Consider the following 22,500-nt stretch of genomic DNA (forward strand, 5'->3'; position numbering starts at 1 on the left):
ATGTCAAGCACAACCGATTGGTTTTCACATCTGGATTTTAGTTTTTTTCCAAGGATGATTGATTTATGGCTCAATCATGTCAATTAAAAATGCTTTTAAAATGTCAGCCAGGACAACATGGATTTTGGCATGGTGTTCTCATTGGGCACTTGACTAGAATAGGAAGCCTTCCTGTCTGTCTGTCTGTCTGTCTGTCTGTCTGTCTGTCTGTCTGTCTGTCTGTCTGTCTGTCTGTCTGTCTGTCTGTCTGTCTGTCTGTCTGTCTGTCTGTCTGTCTGTCTGTCTGTCTGTCTGTCTGTCTGTCTGTCTGTCTGTCTCTTTCCCTGCCTGTATGCCTACCTGTCTGTCTGTCTGTCTGTCTGTCTGTCTGTCTGTCTGTCTGTCTGTCTGTCTGTCTGTCTGTCTGTCTGTCTGTCTGTCTGTCTGTCTGTCTGTCTGTCTGTCTGTCTGTCTGTCTGTCTGTCTGTCTGTCTGTCTGTCTGTCTGTCTGTCTGTCTCTTTCCCTGCCTGTATGCCTACCTGTCTGTCTGTCTGTCTGTCTGTCTGTCTGTCTGTCTGTCTGTCTGTCTGTCTGTCTGTCTGTCTGTCTGTCTGTCTGTCTGTCTGTCTGTCTGTCTGTCTGTCTGTCTGTCTGTCTGTCTGTCTGTCTGTCTGTCTGTCTCTTTCCCTACCTGACTGCCTTCCTTCTGTCTATCACACACACAAACGCACGCATGCATACACACACACAGACACACACACACACACACACACAGACACACACACACACCATGATGGGACGACACCCTCCGAATGGTTCTTAGTCATAGATACGGTGATAGAGATGTACTGTATATGTGTGGAACATAGCAACTGGCTATCTGGGAATGATACGGGCTGTCTGGAAGTAGAGAGGACACTAAACCAATCATTTTTCACACCCTGCTTTCCAATCATCTGTCCTGTCTCCCAAAGTGTGTACTTGTTCACTTCACATCATGGAGTTGGAAGGATGACTGGTATAAGAAATATGAGCCATGTTTACACCAATATGTGAGGAGGGAAGCATCTGCTTCTGGGAATGACTGTCTGGTTCTCTGTAAGTGGAGAGAGAGAGGAAGGTAAACTGAACCCTGTTCCCTGTACTCTGTGTTGTGTCTGAAGGAGGAGACGAGACATACACAGCTGCATTGTTTAGATAGAATCATGACTATACTTGATCTGGAACTACCTAATGCCAGAGGGTTAATACCAGGCAGACAGGCACTAAGGTACAGAGAAGAGAAGAGAGAGAGGGGAGAAGGAGAATGGGAAGGAGGAGAGGAGAGGAGAAGAGAGGAGAGGAGAGGTTGAAGAGGAAGTAGAAAAAAGGGGGGAGAGGAGAGGAGAGAAGAGGAAGAAGATAAAAAGGGGGAGAGGAGAGGAGATAGAGAAAAGGTGGGAGAGGAGAGGAGAGGAGAGGAGAGGAGAGGAGAGGAGAGGAGAGGAGAGGAGAGGAGAGGAGAGGAGAGGAGAGGAGAGGAGAGGAGAGGAGAGGAGAGGAGAGGAGAGGAGAGGAGAGGAGAGGAGAAGATGAAGTAGAGAAAAGGGGGAGAGGAGAGTGGTCTAAGAGCATCTCTAAACACCTTTCTTGATTGTCTGCAGATGTCACGACGTTTGCCGAAGTCGTTGTCTCTCCTTGTTCGGGCGCTGCTCGGCGGTCGACGTCACCGGTCTTCTAGCCATAATTGATCCATTTTTCATTTTCCATTGGTTTTGTCTTGTCTTCTTACACACCTGTTTTCAATCTCATTCATTACCTGTTGTGTATTTAACCCTCTGTTTCCCCTCATGTCTTTGTCAGAGATTTTTTTTTTTTTGTCAGTGTTGTAGTTGTATAAGTTCGCGACAGGTCCTCGTACCCATGTTTGTTTATATTCTATTCTTATTAGTGTTATGGAGCATGTTACGTGGACTTTATTAAAACACTCCATTTTACACTCCGTTTGACTCTCCTGCGCCTGACTTCCCTGCCACCTATTACACACGACTCTGACAGCAGATGGGTAGGTGGAGTAAATCTAGTTAGTAAATAGTAAATCTTCACAGAACACAGTGAGTGAAGCCAGCTGGGAGACTCATCCAGACTCACAAAATCATATTTCACTGCACTGCTAGGCTAAATGGATGCTGTGCTTCTGTGTTGCATGCTTCAGTGGTTGCTGGGATTTCTGAGCATCAGCAGGGCTTTTGGACTATTCTAAAGATTACATCTTGAGATCTGAAGCGCCATGCTTTGAAAAATTCTCTCAGTGCTCTCTGTGTCTGTGTGTCTGTGGCCAACCAATGGTTAGCAGTGTCTGTGTGTCTGTGTCTGTGGCCAACCAATGGTTAGCAGTGTCTGTGTGTCTGTGGCCAACCAATGGTTAGCAGTGTCTGTGTGTCTGTGTGTCTGTGGCCAACCAATGGTTAGCAGTGTCTGTGTGTCTGTGTGTCTGTGGCCAACCAATGGTTAGCAGTGTCTGTGTGTCTGTGGCTTACCAATGGTTAGCAGTGTCTGTGTGTCTGTGGCCAACCAATGGTTAGCAGTGTCTGTGTGTCTGTGTGTCTGTGTGTCTGTGGCTATCAAATTTTATTTGTCACATACACATGGTTAACAGATGTTAATGCGAGTGTAGCGAAATGCTTGTGCTTCTAGTTCCGACAATGCAGTAATAACCAACAAGTAATCTAGCTAACAATTCCAAAACTACTACCTTATAGACACAAGTGTAAGGGGATAAAGAATATGTACATAAAGATATATGAATGAGTGATGGTACAGAGCGGCATAGGCAAGATACAGTAGATGGTATTGAGTGCAGTATATACATATACATATGAGATGAATAATGTAGGGTATGTAAACATTATATTAGGTAGCATTGTTTAAAGTGGCTAGTGATATATTTTACATCATTTTTACAGCAAACCCAGGCTGAGACAGTGGACAGTGGGTTTTACAGCTAACCCAGGCTGAGACAGTGGACAGTGGGTTTTACAGCTAACCCAGGCTGAGACAGTGGACAGTGGGTTTTTCAGCTAACCCAGGCTGAGACCGTGGACAGTGGGTTTTACAGCTAACCCAGGCTGAGACAGTGGACAGTGGGTTTTTCAGCTAACCCAGGCTGAGACAGTGGACAGTGGGTTTTACAGCTAACCCAGGCTGAGACAGTGGACAGTGGGTTTTACAGCTAACCCAGGCTGAGACAGTGGACAGTGGGTTTTACAGCTAACCCAGGCTGAGACAGTGGACAGTGGGTTTTACAGCTAACCCAGGCTGAGACAGTGGACAGTGGGTTTTACAGCTAACCCAGGCTGAGACCGTGGACAGTGGGTTTTACAGCTAACCCAGGCTGAGACAGTGGACAGTGGGTTTTATAGCTAACCCAGGCTGAGACAGTGGACAGTGGGTTTTACAGCTAACCCAGGCTGAGACAGTGGACAGTGGGTTTTACAGCTAACCCAGGCTGAGACAGTGGACAGTGGGTTTTACAGCTAACCCAGGCTGAGACAGTGGACAGTGGGTTTTACAGCTAACCCAGGCTGAGACAGTGGACAGTGGGTTTTACAGCTAACCCAGGCTGAGACAGTGGACAGTGGGTTTTACAGCTAACCCAGGCTGAGACAGTGGGTTTTACAGCTAACCCAGGCTGAGACAGTGGGTTTTACAGCTAACCCAGGCTGAGACAGTGGGTTTTACAGCTAACCCAGGCTGAGACAGTGGACAGTGGGTTTTACAGCTAACCCAGGCTGAGACAGTGGACAGTGGGTTTTACAGCTAACCCAGGCTGAGACAGTGGGTTTTACAGCTAACCCAGGCTGAGACAGTGGACAGTGGGTTTTACAGCTAACCCAGGCTGAGACAGTGGGTTTTACAGCTAACCCAGGCTGAGACAGTGGGTTTTACAGCTAACCCAGGCTGAGACAGTGGACAGTGGGTTTTACAGCTAACCCAGGCTGAGACAGTGGGTTTTACAGCTAACCCAGGCTGAGACAGTGGACAGTGGGTTTTATAGCTAACCCAGGCTGAGACAGTGGGTTTTACAGCTAACCCAGGCTGAGACAGTGGACAGTGGGTTTTACAGCTAACCCAGGCTGAGACAGTGGACAGTGGGTTTTACAGCTAACCCAGGCTGAGACAGTGGACAGTGGGTTTTACAGCTAACCCAGGCTGAGACAGTGGACAGTGGGTTTTACAGCTAACCCAGGCTGAGACAGTGGACAGTGGGTTTTACAGCTAACCCAGGCTGAGACAGTGGACAGTGGGTTTTACAGCTAACCCAGGCTGAGACAGTGGGTTTTACAGCTAACCCAGGCTGAGACAGTGGGTTTTACAGCTAACCCAGGCTGAGACAGTGGACAGTGGGTTTTATAGCTAACCCAGGCTGAGACAGTGGGTTTTACAGCTAACCCAGGCTGAGACAGTGGACAGTGGGTTTTACAGCTAACCCAGGCTGAGACAGTGGACAGTGGGTTTTACAGCTAACCCAGGCTGAGACAGTGGAAAGTGGGTTTTACAGCTAACCCAGGCTGAGACAGTGGACAGTGGGTTTTACAGCTAACCCAGGCTGAGACAGTGGACAGTGGGTTTTACAGCTAACCCAGGCTGAGACAGTGGGTTTTACAGCTAACCCAGGCTGAGACAGTGGACAGTGGGTTTTACAGCTAACCCAGGCTGAGACAGTGGGTTTTACAGCTAACCCAGGCTGAGACAGTGGGTTTTACAGCTAACCCAGGCTGAGACAGTGGACAGTGGGTTTTACAGCTAACCCAGGCTGAGACAGTGGGTTTTACAGCTAACCCAGGCTGAGACAGTGGACAGTGGGTTTTACAGCTAACCCAGGCTGAGACAGTGGGTTTTACAGCTAACCCAGGCTGAGACAGTGGGTTTTACAGCTAACCCAGGCTGAGACAGTGGGTTTTACAGCTAACCCAGGCTGAGACAGTGGGTTTTACAGCTAACCCAGGCTGAGACAGTGGGTTTTACAGCTAACCCAGGCTGAGACAGTGGACAGTGGGTTTTACAGCTAACCCAGGCTGAGACAGTGGGTTTTACAGCTAACCCAGGCTGAGACAGTGGGTTTTACAGCTAACCCAGGCTGAGACAGTGGGTTTTACAGCTAACCCAGGCTGAGACAGTGGACAGTGGGTTTTACAGCTAACCCAGGCTGAGACAGTGGACAGTGGGTTTTATAGCTAACCCAGGCTGAGACAGTGGGTTTTACAGCTAACCCAGGCTGAGACAGTGGACAGTGGGTTTTATAGCTAACCCAGGCTGAGACAGTGGGTTTTACAGCTAACCCAGGCTGAGACAGTGGACAGTGGGTTTTACAGCTAACCCAGGCTGAGACAGTGGACAGTGGGTTTTACAGCTAACCCAGGCTGAGACAGTGGACAGTGGGTTTTACAGCTAACCCAGGCTGAGACAGTGGACAGTGGGTTTTACAGCTAACCCAGGCTGAGACAGTGGACAGTGGGTTTTACAGCTAACCCAGGCTGAGACAGTGGACAGTGGGTTTTACAGCTAACCCAGGCTGAGACAGTGGACAGTGGGTTTTACAGCTAACCCAGGCTGAGACAGTGGACAGTGGGTTTTATAGCTAACCCAGGCTGAGACAGTGGACAGTGGGTTTTACAGCTAACCCAGGCTGAGACAGTGGACAGTGGGTTTTATAGCTAACCCAGGCTGAGACAGTGGACAGTGGGTTTTACAGCTAACCCAGGCTGAGACAGTGGACAGTGGGTTTTACAGCTAACCCAGGCTGAGACAGTGGGTTTTACAGCTAACCCAGGCTGAGACAGTGGGTTTTACAGCTAACCCAGGCTGAGACAGTGGACAGTGGGTTTTATAGCTAACCCAGGCTGAGACAGTGGGTTTTACAGCTAACCCAGGCTGAGACAGTGGACAGTGGGTTTTACAGCTAACCCAGGCTGAGACAGTGGACAGTGGGTTTTACAGCTAACCCAGGCTGAGACAGTGGAAAGTGGGTTTTACAGCTAACCCAGGCTGAGACAGTGGACAGTGGGTTTTACAGCTAACCCAGGCTGAGACAGTGGACAGTGGGTTTTACAGCTAACCCAGGCTGAGACAGTGGACAGTGGGTTTTACAGCTAACCCAGGCTGAGACAGTGGACAGTGGGTTTTACAGCTAACCCAGGCTGAGACAGTGGACAGTGGGTTTTACAGCTAACCCAGGCTGAGACAGTGGACAGTGGGTTTTATAGCTAACCCAGGCTGAGACAGTGGACAGTGGGTTTTACAGCTAACCCAGGCTGAGACAGTGGACAGTGGGTTTTACAGCTAACCCAGGCTGAGACAGTGGACAGTGGGTTTTACAGCTAACCCAGGCTGAGACAGTGGACAGTGGGTTTTACAGCTAACCCAGGCTGAGACAGTGGACAGTGGGTTTTACAGCTAACCCAGGCTGAGACAGTGGACAGTGGGTTTTACAGCTAACCCAGGCTGAGACAGTGGACAGTGGGTTTTATAGCTAACCCAGGCTGAGACAGTGGACAGTGGGTTTTACAGCTAACCCAGGCTGAGACAGTGGACAGTGGGTTTTATAGCTAACCCAGGCTGAGACAGTGGACAGTGGGTTTTACAGCTAACCCAGGCTGAGACAGTGGACAGTGGGTTTTATAGCTAACCCAGGCTGAGACAGTGGACAGTGGGTTTTACAGCTAACCCAGGCTGAGACAGTGGACAGTGGGTTTTACAGCTAACCCAGGCTGAGACAGTGGGTATTACAGCTAACCCAGGCTGAGACAGTGGGTTTTACAGCTAACCCAGGCTGAGACAGTGGGTTTTACAGCTAACCCAGGCTGAGACAGTGGACAGTGGGTTTTACAGCTAACCCAGGCTGAGACAGTGGGTATTACAGCTAACCCAGGCTGAGACAGTGGGTTTTACAGCTAACCCAGGCTGAGACAGTGGACAGTGGGTTTTACAGCTAACCCAGGCTGAGACAGTGGGTTTTACAGCTAACCCAGGCTGAGACAGTGGGTATTACAGCTAACCCAGGCTGAGACAGTGGACAGTGGGTTCTACAGCTAACCCAGGCTGAGACAGTGGGTTTTACAGCTAACCCAGGCTGAGACAGTGGGTTTTACAGCTAACCCAGGCTGAGACAGTGGGTTTTACAGCTAACCCAGGCTGAGACAGTGGACAGTGGGTTTTACAGCTAACCCAGGCTGAGACAGTGGGTTTTACAGCTAACCCAGGCTGAGACAGTGGACAGTGGGTTTTACAGCTAACCCAGGCTGAGACAGTGGGTTTTACAGCTAACCCAGGCTGAGACAGTGGGTTTTATAGCTAACCCAGGATGAGACAGTGGGTTTTATAGCTAACCCAGGCTGAGACAGTGGACAGTGGGTTTTACAGCTAACCCAGGCTGAGACAGTGGGTATTACAGCTAACCCAGGCTGAGACAGTGGGTTTTACAGCTAACCCAGGCTGAGAGGTCAAAGGGGCAAGTGCAGATTTATGTTGTAGAAATGTCTTGCATCCCAAATGGCACCCTATTCCCTATTAAGTGCACTACTTTTTACCAGAATCACATGGTCCCTGGTCAAGAGTAAAGCAGAATATAGGGAATAGAATGCCATTGTGGACTCAGAGATCCATGCCACAGCACCTGTCTCCATTCATCTAGTGAGTAACGTTAGCCCCCTCAACGTTAGCCCCCTCATCTAGGCCTGCCTGCTGATCACCATGGAAACGCCATCTCCAGGGCACATCACTGGCATCATCATCGCTGTGATGATGATTCATGGGGTTTTCACACCTAAAGCCCACAGAGCTGTTTATTATGGGCTGGCTGGGTGGCTCGGTGGCTGGGTGACTGGGTGACTGGGTGGCTGGGTGACTGGGTAGCTGGGTGACTGGGTGAATGGGTGGCTGGGTAGCTAGGTGACTGGGTGACTGGGTGGCTGGGTGGCTGGGTAGCTAGGTGGCTGGGTGGCTGGGTGACTGGGTGACTGGGTGGCTAGGTGGCTGGGTGGCTGGGTGACTGGGTGGCTGGGTGACTGGGTGACTGGGTGGCTGGGTAGCTAGGTGGCTGGGTGACTGGGTGGCTGGGTAACTGGGAGACTGGGTGACTGGGTGACTGGGTGACTGAGAAGAATAGTTAAAACACGAATAATACCTCTGGGCCATTCTCACTATATTTCAGTGGTGATGCCACTGGCTGGCTCCAAATTGCCATGGCAACTTATTCCCTGGCCAAAAGTAATGCACTACATAGGGAGAATAGAGTGTCATTTGGGACAGCAAGTGTTTGTATGAATTATACCTGTTGTCACAGATACCCCAGCGTAGCTTCCTGACTGATCTAACTCACCATGGCCTGGTCAGTCTAGTGTTGTTCCACTGTCCGTCTGCTCCTGATACAGTGGCTCTGTCACAGTCTAGTGTTGTTCTACCCTCTGTCTGCTCCTGATACAGTGGCTCTGTCACAGTCTAGTGTTGTTCTACTGACCGTCTGCTCCTTACACAGTGTCTCTGTCACAGTCTAGTGTTGTTCTACTGTCTGTCTGACACAGTGTCTCTGTCACATTGATGACAACTGTAATGTTATTTTAGTAGAAGACCGGTAAGTGAGGACGGTTCAAATGTCTGGTTCAGGTTACTGTCAGTGACATCTACAGACAGAACACTGGAAATTACAGATTAGATGCTGTGTAATGAGTTAATGTAGACACAACCTAACAACAGTCTCATGTACAGCTTTCCCCTAGTTTATAACAGAACAACAGTCTAATGTACAGGTTTCCCCTAGTTTATAACAGAACAACAGTCTAATGTACTGGTTTCCCTAGTTTATAACAGAACACCAGTCTCATGTACAGGTTTCCACTAGTTTATAACAGAACAACAGTCTCATGTACAGGTTTCCCCTAGTTTATAACAGAACACCAGTCTCATGTACAGGTTTCCACTAGTTTATAACAGAACAACAGTCTCATGTACAGCTTTCCCCTAGTTTATATTACCTATATTTCCTTTTATTTAGTGAGTTTCTCTGTTGGCTTCCTGACAGGTTGATTTGTGATGTAGCTAAATGCTAGCTGGGTTGGGACTGTTGTGAATAGAAGCATGCAGAATTGCAGAGATCCGTTAGAGCTGGGTCATGTGTGCTTTTCCCAGGACATTACCAGGACTATTTCATGTCATCTCACTGAGATTGGTTTGTTGTGATCTCGTTGAATGTGACCCTAAACTGTTGATGCTGCCAGGCAACACGCGTGTGTTCTGTAAAATGGAGTGTTGATTACAGGAAAGACACAGTAGATCTGTGGGGGGATCGTGTTGTGTTTCTAATGTTTAGTAGCTACAGGATGCACCAAGGAAGCTCCTGTTCTCTGAATGGCCAATCAAACAGGGCGGGGCTTGTGGCTGGTCCTTTTTTCATGGTGACAGCTGAACAGAACAGTAGCCTACTGTGTGTGTGCATGATGTGGCTCTGTGTGTGTGTGTGTGTGTGTGTGTGTGTGTGTGTGTGTGTGTGTGACTTATATGCATGCACACTCATGCTCGACTGTTCTCCTCTGTTCTGTTCTCCTCTGTTCTGTTCTGTTCTCCTCTGTTCTGTTCTCCTCTGTTCTGTTCTCCTCTCCTCTGTTCTGTTTTCCTCTGTTCTGTTCTCCTCTGTTCTGTTCTCCTCTCCTCTGTTCTGTTTTCCTCTGTTCTGTTCTCCTCTCGTCTGTTCTGTTCTCCTCTGTTCTGTTTTGTTCTCCTCTCCTCTGCTCTGTTCTGTTCTCATCTGTTCTGTTTTCCTCTGTTCTGTTCTCCTCTGTTCTGTTCTCCTCTGTTCTGTTCTCCTCTGTTCTGTTCTCCTCTGTTCTGTTCTCCTCTGTTCTGTTCTCCTCTGTTCTCCTCTGTTCTGTTCTCCTCTGTTCTACTCTCCTCTGTTTTGTCCTCCTCTTCTGTGTTCTGTTCTACTCTCCTCTGTTCTCCTCTGTTCTGTTCTCCTCTGTTCTGTTCTCCTCTGTTCTGTTCTCATCTGTTCTGTTTTCCTCTGTTCTGTTCTCCTCTGTTCTGTTCTCCTCTGTTCTGTTCTGTTCTCCTCTGTTTTCCTCTGTTCTGTTCTCCTCTGTTCTGTTCTCCTCTGTTCTGTTCTACTCTCCTCTGTTCTGTTCTACTCTCCTCTGTTCTGTTCTGTTCTCCTCTGTTCTGTTCTCCTCTGTTCTGTCCTCTCCTCTGTTGTTTTCCTCTGTTCTGTTCTCCTCTCCTCTGTTCTGTTCTACTCTCCTCTGTTCTGTTCTGTTCTGTTCTCCTCTGTTCTGTTCTCCTCTCCTCTGTTCTGTTCTACTCTCCTCTCCTCTGTTCTGTTCTGTTCTGTTCTGTTCTCCTCTGTTCTGTTCTACTCTCCTCTGTTCTGTTCTGTTCTGTTCTGTTCTGTTCTCCTCTCCTCTGTTCTGTTCTGTTCTCCTCTGTTCTGTTCTCCTCTGTTCTGTTCTGCTCTCCTCTGTTCTGTTCTCCTCTCCTCTGTTCTGTTCTCCTCTGTTCTGTTCTGTTCTCCTCTGTTCTGTTCTCCTCTCCTCTGTTCTGTTCTCCTCTGTTCTGTTCTCCTCTGTTCTGTTTTCCTCTGTTCTGTTCTCCTCTCCTCTCCTCTGCTCTGTTCTGTTCTGTTCTCCTCTGTTCTCCTCTGTTCTGTTCTACTCTCCTCTGTTCTGTTCTGTTCTCCTCTGTTTTCCTCTGTTCTGTTCTCCTCTGTTCTGTTAACCTCTGTTCTGTTCTGTTCTCCTCTGTTCTGTTCTCCTCTGTTCTGTTCTCATCTCCTCTGTTCTGGTTTCCTCTGTTCTGTTCTGTTCTCCTCTCCTCTGTTCTGTTCTCCTCTCCTCTGTTCTGTTCTCCTCTGTTCTGTTCTCCTCTCCTCTGTTCTGTTCTCCTCTCCTCTGTTCTGTTCTCCTCTCCTCTGTTCTGTTCTCCTCTGTTCTGTTCTGTTCTCCTCTGTTCTGTTTTCCTCTCCTCTGTTCTGTTCTACTCTCCTCTGTTCTGTTCTCCTCTGTTCTGTTCTCCTCTGTTCTCCTCTGTTCTGTTCTCCTCTGTTCTGTTCTCCTCTGTTCTGTTCTCCTCTGTTCTCCTCTGTTCTGTTCTCCTCTGTTCTGTTCTCCTCTGTTCTGTTCTCCTCTGTTCTGTTCTCCTCTGTTCTGTTCTCCTCTGTTCTGTTCTCCTCTGTTCTCCTCTGTTCTGTTCTCCTCTGTTCTGTTCTCCTCTGTTCTGTTCTCCTCTGTTCTGTTCTCCTCTGTTCTGTTCTCCTCTGTTCTGTTCTCCTCTGTTCTGTTCTCCTCTGTTCTGTTCTCCTCTGTTCTGTTCTCCTCTGTTCTCCTCTGTTCTGTTCTCCTCTGTTCTGTTCTCCTCTGTTCTGTTCTCCTCTGTTCTGTTCTGTTCTCCTCTGTTTTCCTCTGTTCTGTTCTCATCTGTTCTGTTCTGTTCTACTCTCCTCTGTTCTGTTCTCCTCTCTTCTGTCCTCTCCTCTGTTCTGTTTTCCTCTGTTCTGTTCTCCTCTCCTCTGTTCTGTTCTCCTCTCCTCTGTTCTGTTCTGTTCTCCTCTGTTCTGTTCTCCTCTCCTCTGTTCTGTTCTCCTCTCCTCTGTTCTGTTCTCCTCTGTTCTGTTCTCCTCTGTTCTGTTCTCCTCTCCTCTGCTCTGTTCTCTTCTGTTCTGTTCTGTTCTCCTCTGTTCTCCTCTGTTCTGTTCTACTCTCCTCTGTTCTGTTCTCCTCTGTTCTGTTCTGTTCTCCTCTGTTCTCCTCTGTTCTGTTCTGTTCTCCTCTGTTCTGTTCTCCTCTGTTCTGTTCTCATCTCCTCTGTTCTGTTTTCCTCTCCTCTGTTCTGTTCTCCTCTGTTCTGTTCTGTTCTCCTCTGTTCTGTTCTCCTCTCCTCTGTTCTGTTCTCCTCTGTTCTGTTCTCATCTCCTCTGTTCTGTTTTCCTCTCCTCTGTTCTGTTCTCCTCTGTTCTGTTCTGGTTTCCTCTGTTCTGTTCTCCTCTGTTCTGTTCTGTTCTCCTCTGTTTTCCTCTGTTCTGTTCTCCTCTGTTCTGTTCTCCTCTCCTCTCCTCTGCTCTGTTCTCCTCTCCTCTGTTCTGTTCTCCTCTGTTCTGTTCTCCTCTGTTCTGTTCTCCTCTGTTCTGTTCTCCTCTCCTCTCCTCTGCTCTGTTCTGTTCTGTTCTGTTCTCCTCTGTTCTGTTTTCCTCTGTTCTGTTCTGTTCTCCTCTGTTCTGTTCTCCTCTGTTCTCCTCTGTTCTGTTCTCCTCTGTTCTGTTCTCCTCTGTTCTACTCTCCTCTGTTCTGTCCTCCTCTTCTGTGTTCTGTTCTACTCTCCTCTCGTCTGTTCTGTTCTACCCCCCCCCTCCTCTCGTCTGTTCTGTTCTCCTCTGTTCTGTTTTGTTCTCCTCTCCTCTGCTCTGTTCTGTTCTCATCTGTTCTGTTTTCCTCTGTTCTGTTCTCCTCTGTTCTGTTCTACTCTGTTCTGTTCTCCTCTGTTCTGTTAACCTCTGTTCTGTTCTCCTCTGTTTTCCTCTGTTCTGTTTTCCTCTGTTCTGTTCTCCTCTGTTCTGTTCTCCTCTGTTCTCCTCTGTTCTGTTCTCCTCTGTTCTGTTCTCCTCTGTTCTGTTCTCCTCTGTTCTCCTCTGTTTTCCTCTGTTCTGTTTTCCTCTGTTCTGTTTTCCTCTGTTCTGTTCTCCTCTGTTCTCCTCTGTTCTCCTCTGTTCTGTTCTCCTCTGCTCTGTTCTCCTCTGTTCTGTTCTGCTCTGTTCTGTTCTCCTCTGTTTTCCACTGTTCTGTTTTCCTCTGTTCTGTTCTCCTCTGTTCTGTTTTCCTCTGTTCTGTTCTGTTCTCCTCTGTTCTGTTCTCCTCTCCTCTGTTCTGTTCTCCTCTGTTCTGTTCTGTTCTCCTCTGTTCTGTTCTGTTCTCCTCTGTTCTGTTCTCCTCTCCTCTGTTCTGTTCTCCTCTGTTCTGTTCTCCTCTGTTCTGTTCTCCTCTCCTCTCCTCTGCTCTGTTCTGTTCTGTTCTCCTCTGTTCTCCTCTGTTCTGTTCTACTCTCCTCTGTTCTGTTCTGTTCTCCTCTGTTCTCCTCTGTTTTCCTCTGTTCTGTTCTCCTCTGTTCTGTTAACCTCTGTTCTGTTCTGTTCTCCTCTGTTCTGTTCTCCTCTGTTCTGTTCTCATCTCCTCTGTTCTGGTTTCCTCTGTTCTGTTCTCCTCTCCTCTGTTCTGTTCTCCTCTCCTCTGTTCTGTTCTCCTCTCCTCTGTTCTGTTCTCCTCTGTTCTGTTCTCCTCTGTTCTGTTCTCCTCTCCTCTGTTCTGTTCTCCTCTGTTCTGTTCTCCTCTCCTCTGTTCTGTTCTCCTCTGTTCTGTTCTGTTCTCCTCTGTTCTGTTTTCCTCTCCTCTGTTCTGTTCTCCTCTCCTCTGTTCTCCTCTGTTCTGTTCTCCTCTGTTCTGTTCTGTTCTCCTCTGTTCTCCTCTGTTCTGTTCTACTCTCCTCTGTTCTGTTCTCCTCTGTTCTCCTCTGTTCTGTTCTCCTCTGTTCTGTTCTCCTCTGTTCTGTTCTCCTCTGTTCTGTTCTCATCTGTTCTGTTTTCCTCTGTTCTGTTCTCCTCTGTTCTCCTCTGTTCTGTTCTCCTCTGTTCTGTTAACCTCTGTTCTGTTCTCCTCTTGTCTGTTCTGTTCTCCTCTGTTTTCCTCTGTTCTGTTCTCCTCTGTTCTGTTCTCCTCTTTTCTGTTCTGTTCTCCTCTGTTCTCCTCTGTTCTGTTCTCCTCTGTTCTGTTCTCCTCTGTTCTGTTCTCCTCTGTTCTCCTCTGTTTTCCTCTGTTCTGTTCTCCTCTGTTCTGTTCTCCTCTGTTCTGTTTTCCTCTGTTCTCCTCTGTTCTGCTCTGTTCTGTTCTCCTCTGTTCTGTTCTCCTCTGTTCTGTTCTCCTCTGTTCTGTTCTCCTCTGTTCTGTTCTCCTCTGTTCTGTTCTCCTCTGTTCTGTTTTCCTCTGTTCTGTTCTCCTCTCCTCTGTTCTGTTCTCCTCTCCTCTGTTCTGTTCTCCTCTGTTCTGTTCTGTTCTCCTCTGTTCTGTTCTGTTCTCCTCTGTTCTGTTCTCCTCTCCTCTGTTCTGTTCTCCTCTGTTCTGTTCTCCTCTGTTCTGTTCTCCTCTCCTCTCCTCTGCTCTGTTCTGTTCTGTTCTCCTCTGTTCTCCTCTGTTCTGTTCTACTCTCCTCTGTTCTGTTCTGTTCTCCTCTGTTTTCCTCTGTTCTGTTCTCCTCTGTTCTGTTAACCTCTGTTCTGTTCTGTTCTCCTCTGTTTCTGTTCTCATCTCCTCTGTTCTGGTTTCCTCTGTTCTGTTCTCCTCTCCTCTGTTCTGTTCTCCTCTCCTCTGTTCTGTTCTCCTCTCCTCTGTTCTGTTCTCCTCTGTTCTGTTCTCCTCTCCTCTGTTCTGTTCTGTTCTCCTCTGTTCTGTTCTCCTCTGTTCTGTTCTCCTCTCCTCTGTTCTGTTCTCCTCTGTTCTGTTCTCCTCTCCTCTGTTCTGTTTTCCTCTGTTCTGTTCTCCTCTCCTCTCCTCTGCTCTGTTCTGTTCTCCTCTGTTCTGTTCTACTCTCCTCTGTTCTCCTCTGTTCTGTTCTACTCTCCTCTGTTCTCCTCTGTTCTGTTCTACTCTCCTCTGTTCTCCTCTGTTCTGTTCTCCTCTCCTCTGTTCTGTTCTCCTCTGTTCTGTTCTCCTCTGTTCTGTTCTCCTCTGTTCTGTTCTGTTCTCCTCTGTTCTGTTCTCCTCTCTGTTCTGTTCTCCTCTGTTCTCCTCTGTTCTGTTCTCCTCTGTTCTGTTCTCCTCTGTTCTACTCTCCTCTGTTCTGTCCTCCTCTTCTGTGTTCTGTTCTACTCTCCTCTGTTCTCCTCTGTTCTGTTCTCCTCTGTTCTGTTCTCCTCTGTTCTGTTCTCATCTGTTCTGTTTTCCTCTGTTCTGTTTCTCCTCTGTTCTGTTCTGTTCTCCTCTGTTTTCCTCTGTTCTGTTCTCCTCTGTTCTGTTCTACTCTCCTCTGTTCTGTTCTACTCTCCTCTGTTCTGTTCTGTTCTCCTCTGTTCTGTTCTCCTCTGTTCTGTCCTCTCCTCTGTTCTGTTTTCCTCTGTTCTGTTCTCCTCTCCTCTGTTCTGTTCTCCTCTCCTCTGTTCTGTTCTGTTCTCCTCTGTTCTGTTCTCCTCTCCTCTGTTCTGTTCTCCTCTCCTCTGTTCTGTTCTCCTCTGTTCTGTTCTCCTCTGTTCTGTTCTCCTCTCCTCTGCTCTGTTCTCTTCTGTTCTGTTCTGTTCTCCTCTGTTCTCTCTGTTCTGTTCTACTCTCCTCTGTTCTGTTCTCCTCTGTTCTGTTCTGTTCTCCTCTGTTCTCCTCTGTTCTGTTCTGTTCTCCTCTGTTCTGTTCTCCTCTGTTCTGTTCTCATCTCCTCTGTTCTGTTTTCCTCTCCTCTGTTCTGTTCTCCTCTGTTCTGTTCTGTTCTCCTCTGTTCTGTTCTCCTCTCCTCTGTTCTGTTCTCCTCTGTTCTGTTCTCATCTCCTCTGTTCTGTTTTCCTCTCCTCTGTTCTGTTCTCCTCTGTTCTGTTCTGGTTTCCTCTGTTCTGTTCTCCTCTCCTCTGTTCTGTTCTCCTCTCCTCTGTTCTGTTCTCCTCTGTTCTGTTCTGTTCTCCTCTGTTCTGTTCTCCTCTCCTCTGTTCTGTTCTCCTCTCCTCTGTTCTGTTCTCCTCTGTTCTGTTCTCCTCTGTTCTGTTCTCCTCTCCTCTCTGCTGCTCTGTTCTGTTCTGTTCTGTTCTGTTCTCCTCTGTTCTCCTCTGTTCTGTTCTACTCTCCTCTGTTCTGTTCTCCTCTGTTCTGTTCTCCTCTGTTCTCCTCTGTTCTGTTCTCCTCTGTTCTGTTCTCCTCTGTTCTACTCTCCTCTGTTCTGTCCTCCTCTTCTGTGTTCTGTTCTACTCTCCTCTCGTCTGTTCTGTTCTACCCCCCTCCTCTCGTCTGTTCTGTTCTCCTCTGTTCTGTTTTGTTCTCCTCTCCTCTGCTCTGTTCTGTTCTCCTCTGTTCTGTTCTCCTCTGTTCTGTTCTCCTCTGTTCTGTTAACCTCTGTTCTGTTCTCCTCTTGTCTGTTCTGTTCTCCTCTGTTTTCCTCTGTTCTGTTCTCCTCTGTTCTGTTCTCCTCTTGTCTGTTCTGTTCTCCTCTGTTTTCCTCTGTTCTGTTCTCCTCTGTTCTGTTCTCCTCTGTTCGGTTCTCCTCTGTTCTCCTCTGTTTTCCTCTGTTCTGTTCTCCTCTGTTCTGTTTTCCTCTGTTCTGTTTTCCTCTGTTCTCCTCTGTTCTCCTCTGTTCTGTTCTCCTCTGTTCTGTTCTCCTCTGTTCTGTTCTCCTCTGTTCTGTTCTCCTCTGTTCTGTTCTCCTCTGTTCTGTTCTCCTCTGTTCTGTTCTCCTCTGTTCTGTTTTCCTCTGTTCTGTTCTCCTCTGTTCTGTTTTCCTCTGTTCTGTTCTCCTCTGTTCTGTTCTCCTCTGTTCTCCTCTGTTTTGTTCTGTCCTCCTCTTTTCTGCTCTGTTCTCCTTTGCTCTGCTCTCCTCTGTTCTCCTTCTCCCTGCTCTCCTCTGTTCCCTCTCATTCTCTCTCTCTGTCTCTCCTGTTCTTTGTTCTTCTCCACTCCTCTGTTCTCCTCTGTTCTCCTCTCCTCTCATCTGTTCTCCACTGTTCTGTTCTCCTCTCCTTTGTTCTCCTCTCCTCTGTTCTGCTCTGCTCTGTAGATGGATGAGATTAAGTTAAAAGACAGAGCATGCTGTGTGCTGGGGAAGGAACTGGGTGTTCAGGCTGGACACACTCAGAGGCTCCAGCTGCAGAAGGAGGCTGTGGATGAGCAGCTAGCCCAGATCAGAAGCAGGGAGGCTGGGGCAGGAGGACACCTCCACAGCCCCAAACGAGACGCTCCTTACCCCAGTGGTGCAGGAGACACCTCAGAGAGCCTCGTAAGCAATCTCTCTCCCTCCATCTCGCCTCTCACTACTGCATAATGCAGGCTACCCCTCCATCTAGCCTCTCACTGCTGCGTCATGCAGGCTATCTATAGACCTACCTCCACAAACGCAAGGCCCTTTGTTGCCTCTGCAACTTTAAATCTAGCTAACGTGTTTATTTTGCTTTCTTTGTGCTTCACCTTCTTTATCTGTTTCTAGACGCTTAAATGGAGTCTAGAGATCTGCCCTGGCTGAGCCTAGATTTTCTCTATTACTGCACCCAGCACCAGTCCTATCACCTTCCTTTACTGTCTATTCCTTCACCCAGCACCAGTCCTATCACCTTCCATTACTGTCTATTCCTCCACCCAGCACCAGTCCTCTCACCTTCCTTTACTGTCTATTCCTTCACCCAGCACCAGTCCTCTCACCTTCCTTTACTGTCTATTCCTCCATCCAGCACCAGTCCTCTCACCTTCCTTCTACTGTCTATTCCTCCACCCAGCACCAGTCCTCTAACGTCCCTTTGCTGTCTATTCCTCCACCCAGCACCAGTCCTCTCACCTTCCATTACTGTCTATTCCTTCACCCAGCACCAGTCCTATCACCTTCCATTACTGTATATTCCTCCACCCAGCACCAGTCCTATCACCTTCCATTACTGTCTATTCCTCCACCAGCACCAGTCCTCTAACCTTCCTTTACTGTCTATTCCTCCACCCAGCACCAGTCCTCTAACGTCCCTTTACTGTCTATTCCTCCACCCAGCACCAGTCCTCTAACGTCCCTTTACTGTCTATTCCTCCACCCAGCACCAGTCCTCTAACGTCCCTTTACTGTCTATTCCTCCACCCAGCACCAGTCCTCTCACCTTCCTTTACTGTCTATTCCTCCACCCAGCACCAGTCCTCTAACGTCCCATTACTGTCTATTCCTCCATCCAGCACCAGTCCTCTAACGTCCCTTTACTGTCTATTCCTCCATCCAGCACCAGTCCTCTCACCTTCCTTTACTGTCTATTCCTCCATCCAGCACCAGTCCTCTCACCTTCCTTTACTGTCTATTCCTCCATCCAGCACCAGTCCTCTCACCTTCCTTTACTGTCTATTCCTCCATCCAGCACCAGTCCTCTCACCTTCCTTTACTGTCTATTCCTCCACCCAGCACCAGTCCTCTAACGTCCCTTTACTGTCTATTCCTCCATCCAGCACCAGTCCTCTCACCTTCCTTTACTGTCTATTCCTCCACCCAGCACCAGTCCTCTCACCTTCCTTTACTGTCTATTCCTCCATCCAGCACCAGTCCTCTCACCTTCCTTTACTGTCTATTCCTCCACCCAGCACCAGTCCTCTCACCTTCCTTTACTGTCTATTCCTCCATCCAGCACCAGTCCTCTAACGTCACCCCTTTACTGTCTATTCCTCCACCCAGCACCAGTCCTCTCACCTTCCTTTACTGTCTATTCCTCCACCCAGCACCAGTCCTCTAACGTCCCTTTACTGTCTATTCCTCCACCCAGCACCAGTCCTCTCACCTTCCTCTACTGTCTATTCCTCCACCCAGCACCAGTCCTCTCACCTTCCTTTACTGTATATTCCTCCACCCAGCACCAGTCCTCTAACGTTCCTTTACTGTCTATTCCTCCACCCAGCACCAGTCCTATCACCTTCCTTTACTGTCTATTCCTCCATCCAGCACCAGTCCTCTCACCTTCCTTTACTGTCTATTCCTCCACCCAGCACCAGTCCTCTAACGTCCCTTTACTGTCTATTCCTCCATCCAGCACCAGTCCTCTCACCTTCCTTTACTGTCTATTCCTCCACCCCAGCACCAGTCCTCTAACGTCCCTTTACTGTCTATTCCTCCACCCAGCACCAGTCCTCTCACCTTCCTTTACTGTCTATTCCTCCACCCAGCACCAGTCCTCTCACCTTCCTTTACTGTCTATTCCTCCATCCAGCACCAGTCCTCTCACCTTCCTTTACTGTATATTCCTCCACCCAGCACCAGTCCTCTAACATCCCTTTACTGTCTATTCCTCCATCCAGCACCAGTCCTCTCACCTTCCTTTACTGTCTATTCCTCCACCCAGCACCAGTCCTCTAACGTCCCTTTACTGTCTATTCCTCCATCCAGCACCAGTCCTCTAACCTTCCTTTACTGTCTATTCCTCCACCCAGCACCAGTCCTCTCACCTTCCTTTACTGTCTATTCCTCCATCCAGCACCAGTCCTCTCACCTTCCTTTACTGTCTATTCCTCCACCCAGCACCAGTCCTCTAACGTCCCTTTACTGTCTATTCCTCCATCCAGCACCAGTCCTCTCACCTTCCTTTACTGTCTATTCCTCCACCCAGCACCAGTCCCTTTACTGTCTATTCCTCCATCCAGCACCAGTTTACTGTCTATTCCTCCACCCAGCACCAGTCCTCTCACCTTCCTTTACTGTCTATTCCTCCACCCAGCACCAGTCCTCTCACCTTCCTTTACTGTCTATTCCTCCATCCAGCACCAGTCCTCTCACCTTCCTTTACTGTCTATTCCTCCACCCAGCACCAGTCCTCTCACCTTCCTTTACTGTCTATTCCTCCACCCAGCACCAGTCCTCTCACCTTCCTTTACTGTCTATTCCTCCACCCAGCACCAGTCCTCTCACCTTCCTTTACTGTCTATTCCTCCACCCAGCACCAGTCCTCTCACCTTCCTTTACTGTCTATTCCTCCACCCAGCACCAGTCCTCTCACCTTCCTTTACTGTCTATTCCTCCATCCAGCACCAGTCCTCTCACCTTCCTTTACTGTCTATTCCTCCACCCAGCACCAGTCCTCTCACCTTCCTTTACTGTCTATTCCTCCACCCAGCACCAGTCCTCTCACCTTCCTTTACTGTCTATTCCTCCACCCAGCACCAGTCCTCTCACCTTCCTTTACTGTCTATTCCTCCATCCAGCACCAGTCCTCTCACCTTCCTTTACTGTCTATTCCTCCACCCAGCACCAGTCCTCTCACCTTCCTTTACTGTCTATTCCTTCACCCAGCACCAGTCCTCTCACCTTCCTTTACTGTCTATTCCTCCACCCAGCACCAGTCCTCTCACCTTCCTTTACTGTCTATTCCTCCATCCAGCACCAGTCCTCTCACCTTCCTTTACTGTCTATTCCTCCACCCAGCACCAGTCCTCTCACCTTCCTTTACTGTCTATTCCTCCACCCAGCACCAGTCCTCTCACCTTCCTTTACTGTCTATTCCTCCATCCAGCACCAGTCCTCTCACCTTCCTTTACTGTCTATTCCTCCACCCAGCACCAGTCCTCTAACGTCCCTTTACTGTCTATTCCTCCATCCAGCACCAGTCCTCTCACCTTCCTTTACTGTCTATTCCTCCACCCAGCACCAGTCCTCTAACGTCCCTTTACTGTCTATTCCTCCATCCAGCACCAGTCCTCTCACCTTCCTTTACTGTCTATTCCTCCTTCCTTTACTGTCTATCTGCAGATACGATGTTCTCTAACCTTCCTTTACTGTCTATCTGCAGATACGATGTTCTCTGCTGTTGAAAGATGTCTTCTGCACCACTGAATCAGGAATTCTTGAGATGTTTATAGATGGTTTTGTTTCGATCTCGTTCTTTCGTCTTCAGCCCTTTATTTTTATATTTTCTAATATTCAGCTCATAAATATATATATGAATCTCTGAATTTTAAACACAGTGGATACTAAAGTCTGCACATTTCAATTTTTTATTAATATTTTACATCAAATTCCTTATAATCAAATTTACACACGTCACCATTCCCTGTTGAAGAACTAAATGTGTTTATGTCCGAGCTGTTCCTGGCTGCTGTGCACCAGTCCGTGGCCTGTGACTTCCTCAATCTATAAGCACATCACCTGAACGCCTTCACACTGTCACCAATATTCACACTCCCTTACACTCACCTACTCATGGTTACAGAGTAGACACCTGTTATTTCAACAGGCTACTTACTTATTATTATTATCGGCATGCCTCTCAATGTAGTTAGTCTCTTCTCACAGCTGCTGAGTCTTAGCGCCATGAGTCAGGAGTAGCTGGGGCCAGCTTTGGGGTCAATTCCAATTCAAGTCAGTCAATTTAGGAAGTAAATTGACGTTCCAATTCAAGTCAGTCAATTCAGGAAGTAAATTGACGTTCCAATTCAAGTCAGTCAATTCAGGAAGTAAATTGACGTTCCAATTCAAGTCAGTCAATTCAGGAAGTAAATTGACGTTCCAATTCAAGTCAGTCAATTCAGGAAGTAAATTGACGTTCCAATTCAAGTCAGGCAATTCAGGAAGTAAATTGACGTTCCAATTCAATAATTTAATTTAAAAAAGCCATCTTATTTTCAATGACTTCTCAATAAACTGAAAAGGAGAAGATATTTGTTTTTAAATGTTAAATTCAAATCATTTCCTGAATTGACTTCCTTCAGTTCAAAAGGACCCCAAACCCTGATGAGTAGCAAGCAAGGCTGCACTGTAATAACCACCATAGTAAACGACCGTAGCCTATTGAATAGTGTTTTCATTTTCACGGCAGAAAATGGATGAATGTTTTTTATTTTTCTGTTTATTATTTGTTCTGTGTAAGAATGAATGTACCCACTGTCCACTTTATTACACTGTTATTTAGATAAATCCATGTCAACAGGAACCCAGAAGTTTCCGGGTGTATTTTACCGCATTAACTGGCGCTAACTGGAGTGTTTACAGTGAAGGTCCATAGGGCTTTCGATAAGTGGGGTTCCGTGGGTGAGGCATAATATACTGTAATAATATAGCCTGGGGATGGTGTTTGAGGTTATTCCCAGTAATCTGCAGTTGGTGTGTGTTTCAGGAACAGCAGTTGGATGAGAAGGACGTGCGACGCTTCCAACTGAAGATCGCTGAGCTGAGTGCCGTTATCCGCAAACTGGAGGACCGCAACGCCCTCTTGTCAGAGGAAAGAAATGAACTGGTGAGCCGTTCTGACGTCTTCCAATCACAAGTATAAACCGGGTGGTTCCAGCCCTGAATGCTGATTGGCTGGAGGACCGCAATGCCCTCCTGTTTGGTTCTGGTATAACAACCACGTTTGGTATTGGATCAGTTTGGTTCTGGCGTTTAAAACAGGTTTGGTATTGGATCAGTTTGGTTCTGGTATAACAACCAGGTTTGATATTGGATCAGTTTGGCTCTGGTATAACAACCCAGTTTGGTATTGGATCAGTTTGGTTCTGGTATAACAACCAGGTTTGATATTGGATCAGTTTGGTTCTGGCTTAAAAAACAGGTTTGGTATTGGATCAGTTTGGTTCTGGCTTAAAAAACAGGTTTGGTATTGGATCAGTTTGGCTCTGGTATAACAACCCGGTTTGAAATTGGATCAGTTTGGTTCTGGCAACCTTTTTTCAAATTTTGCGTGACCTTTGACCCACATATTGTGAAACAAATGCATCAACAACATAGTGAGTGTTACTTTACTCACCGCAAACGGCCACCAGCGTTTACTCACTTTTCTTTTCCACTACATCACTGCCTGTCAAGCTGAGAACCTTCCT

The 22,500-nt window shown here is 47.7% G+C and overlaps 1 protein-coding gene across 1 annotated transcript in view; it reads left to right on the top strand.

The window, feature by feature from the left end:
* The window catches only part of LOC121844663 (janus kinase and microtubule-interacting protein 3-like), a 79,880-nt gene that overhangs the window by 34,584 nt on the left and 22,796 nt on the right, over positions 1 to 22,500 (top strand). The window contains exons 5-6 of the mRNA XM_042315010.1: positions 16,736 to 16,954; positions 21,798 to 21,917. Of these exons, the coding sequence (XP_042170944.1) occupies positions 16,736 to 16,954; positions 21,798 to 21,917 (339 nt within the window). The remainder of the gene's footprint in view (positions 1 to 16,735; positions 16,955 to 21,797; positions 21,918 to 22,500) is intronic.

This window comes from Oncorhynchus tshawytscha, unplaced genomic scaffold (assembly GCF_018296145.1).
Source record: "Oncorhynchus tshawytscha isolate Ot180627B unplaced genomic scaffold, Otsh_v2.0 Un_contig_5353_pilon_pilon, whole genome shotgun sequence".
Classification (NCBI taxonomy): domain Eukaryota; kingdom Metazoa; phylum Chordata; class Actinopteri; order Salmoniformes; family Salmonidae; genus Oncorhynchus; species Oncorhynchus tshawytscha.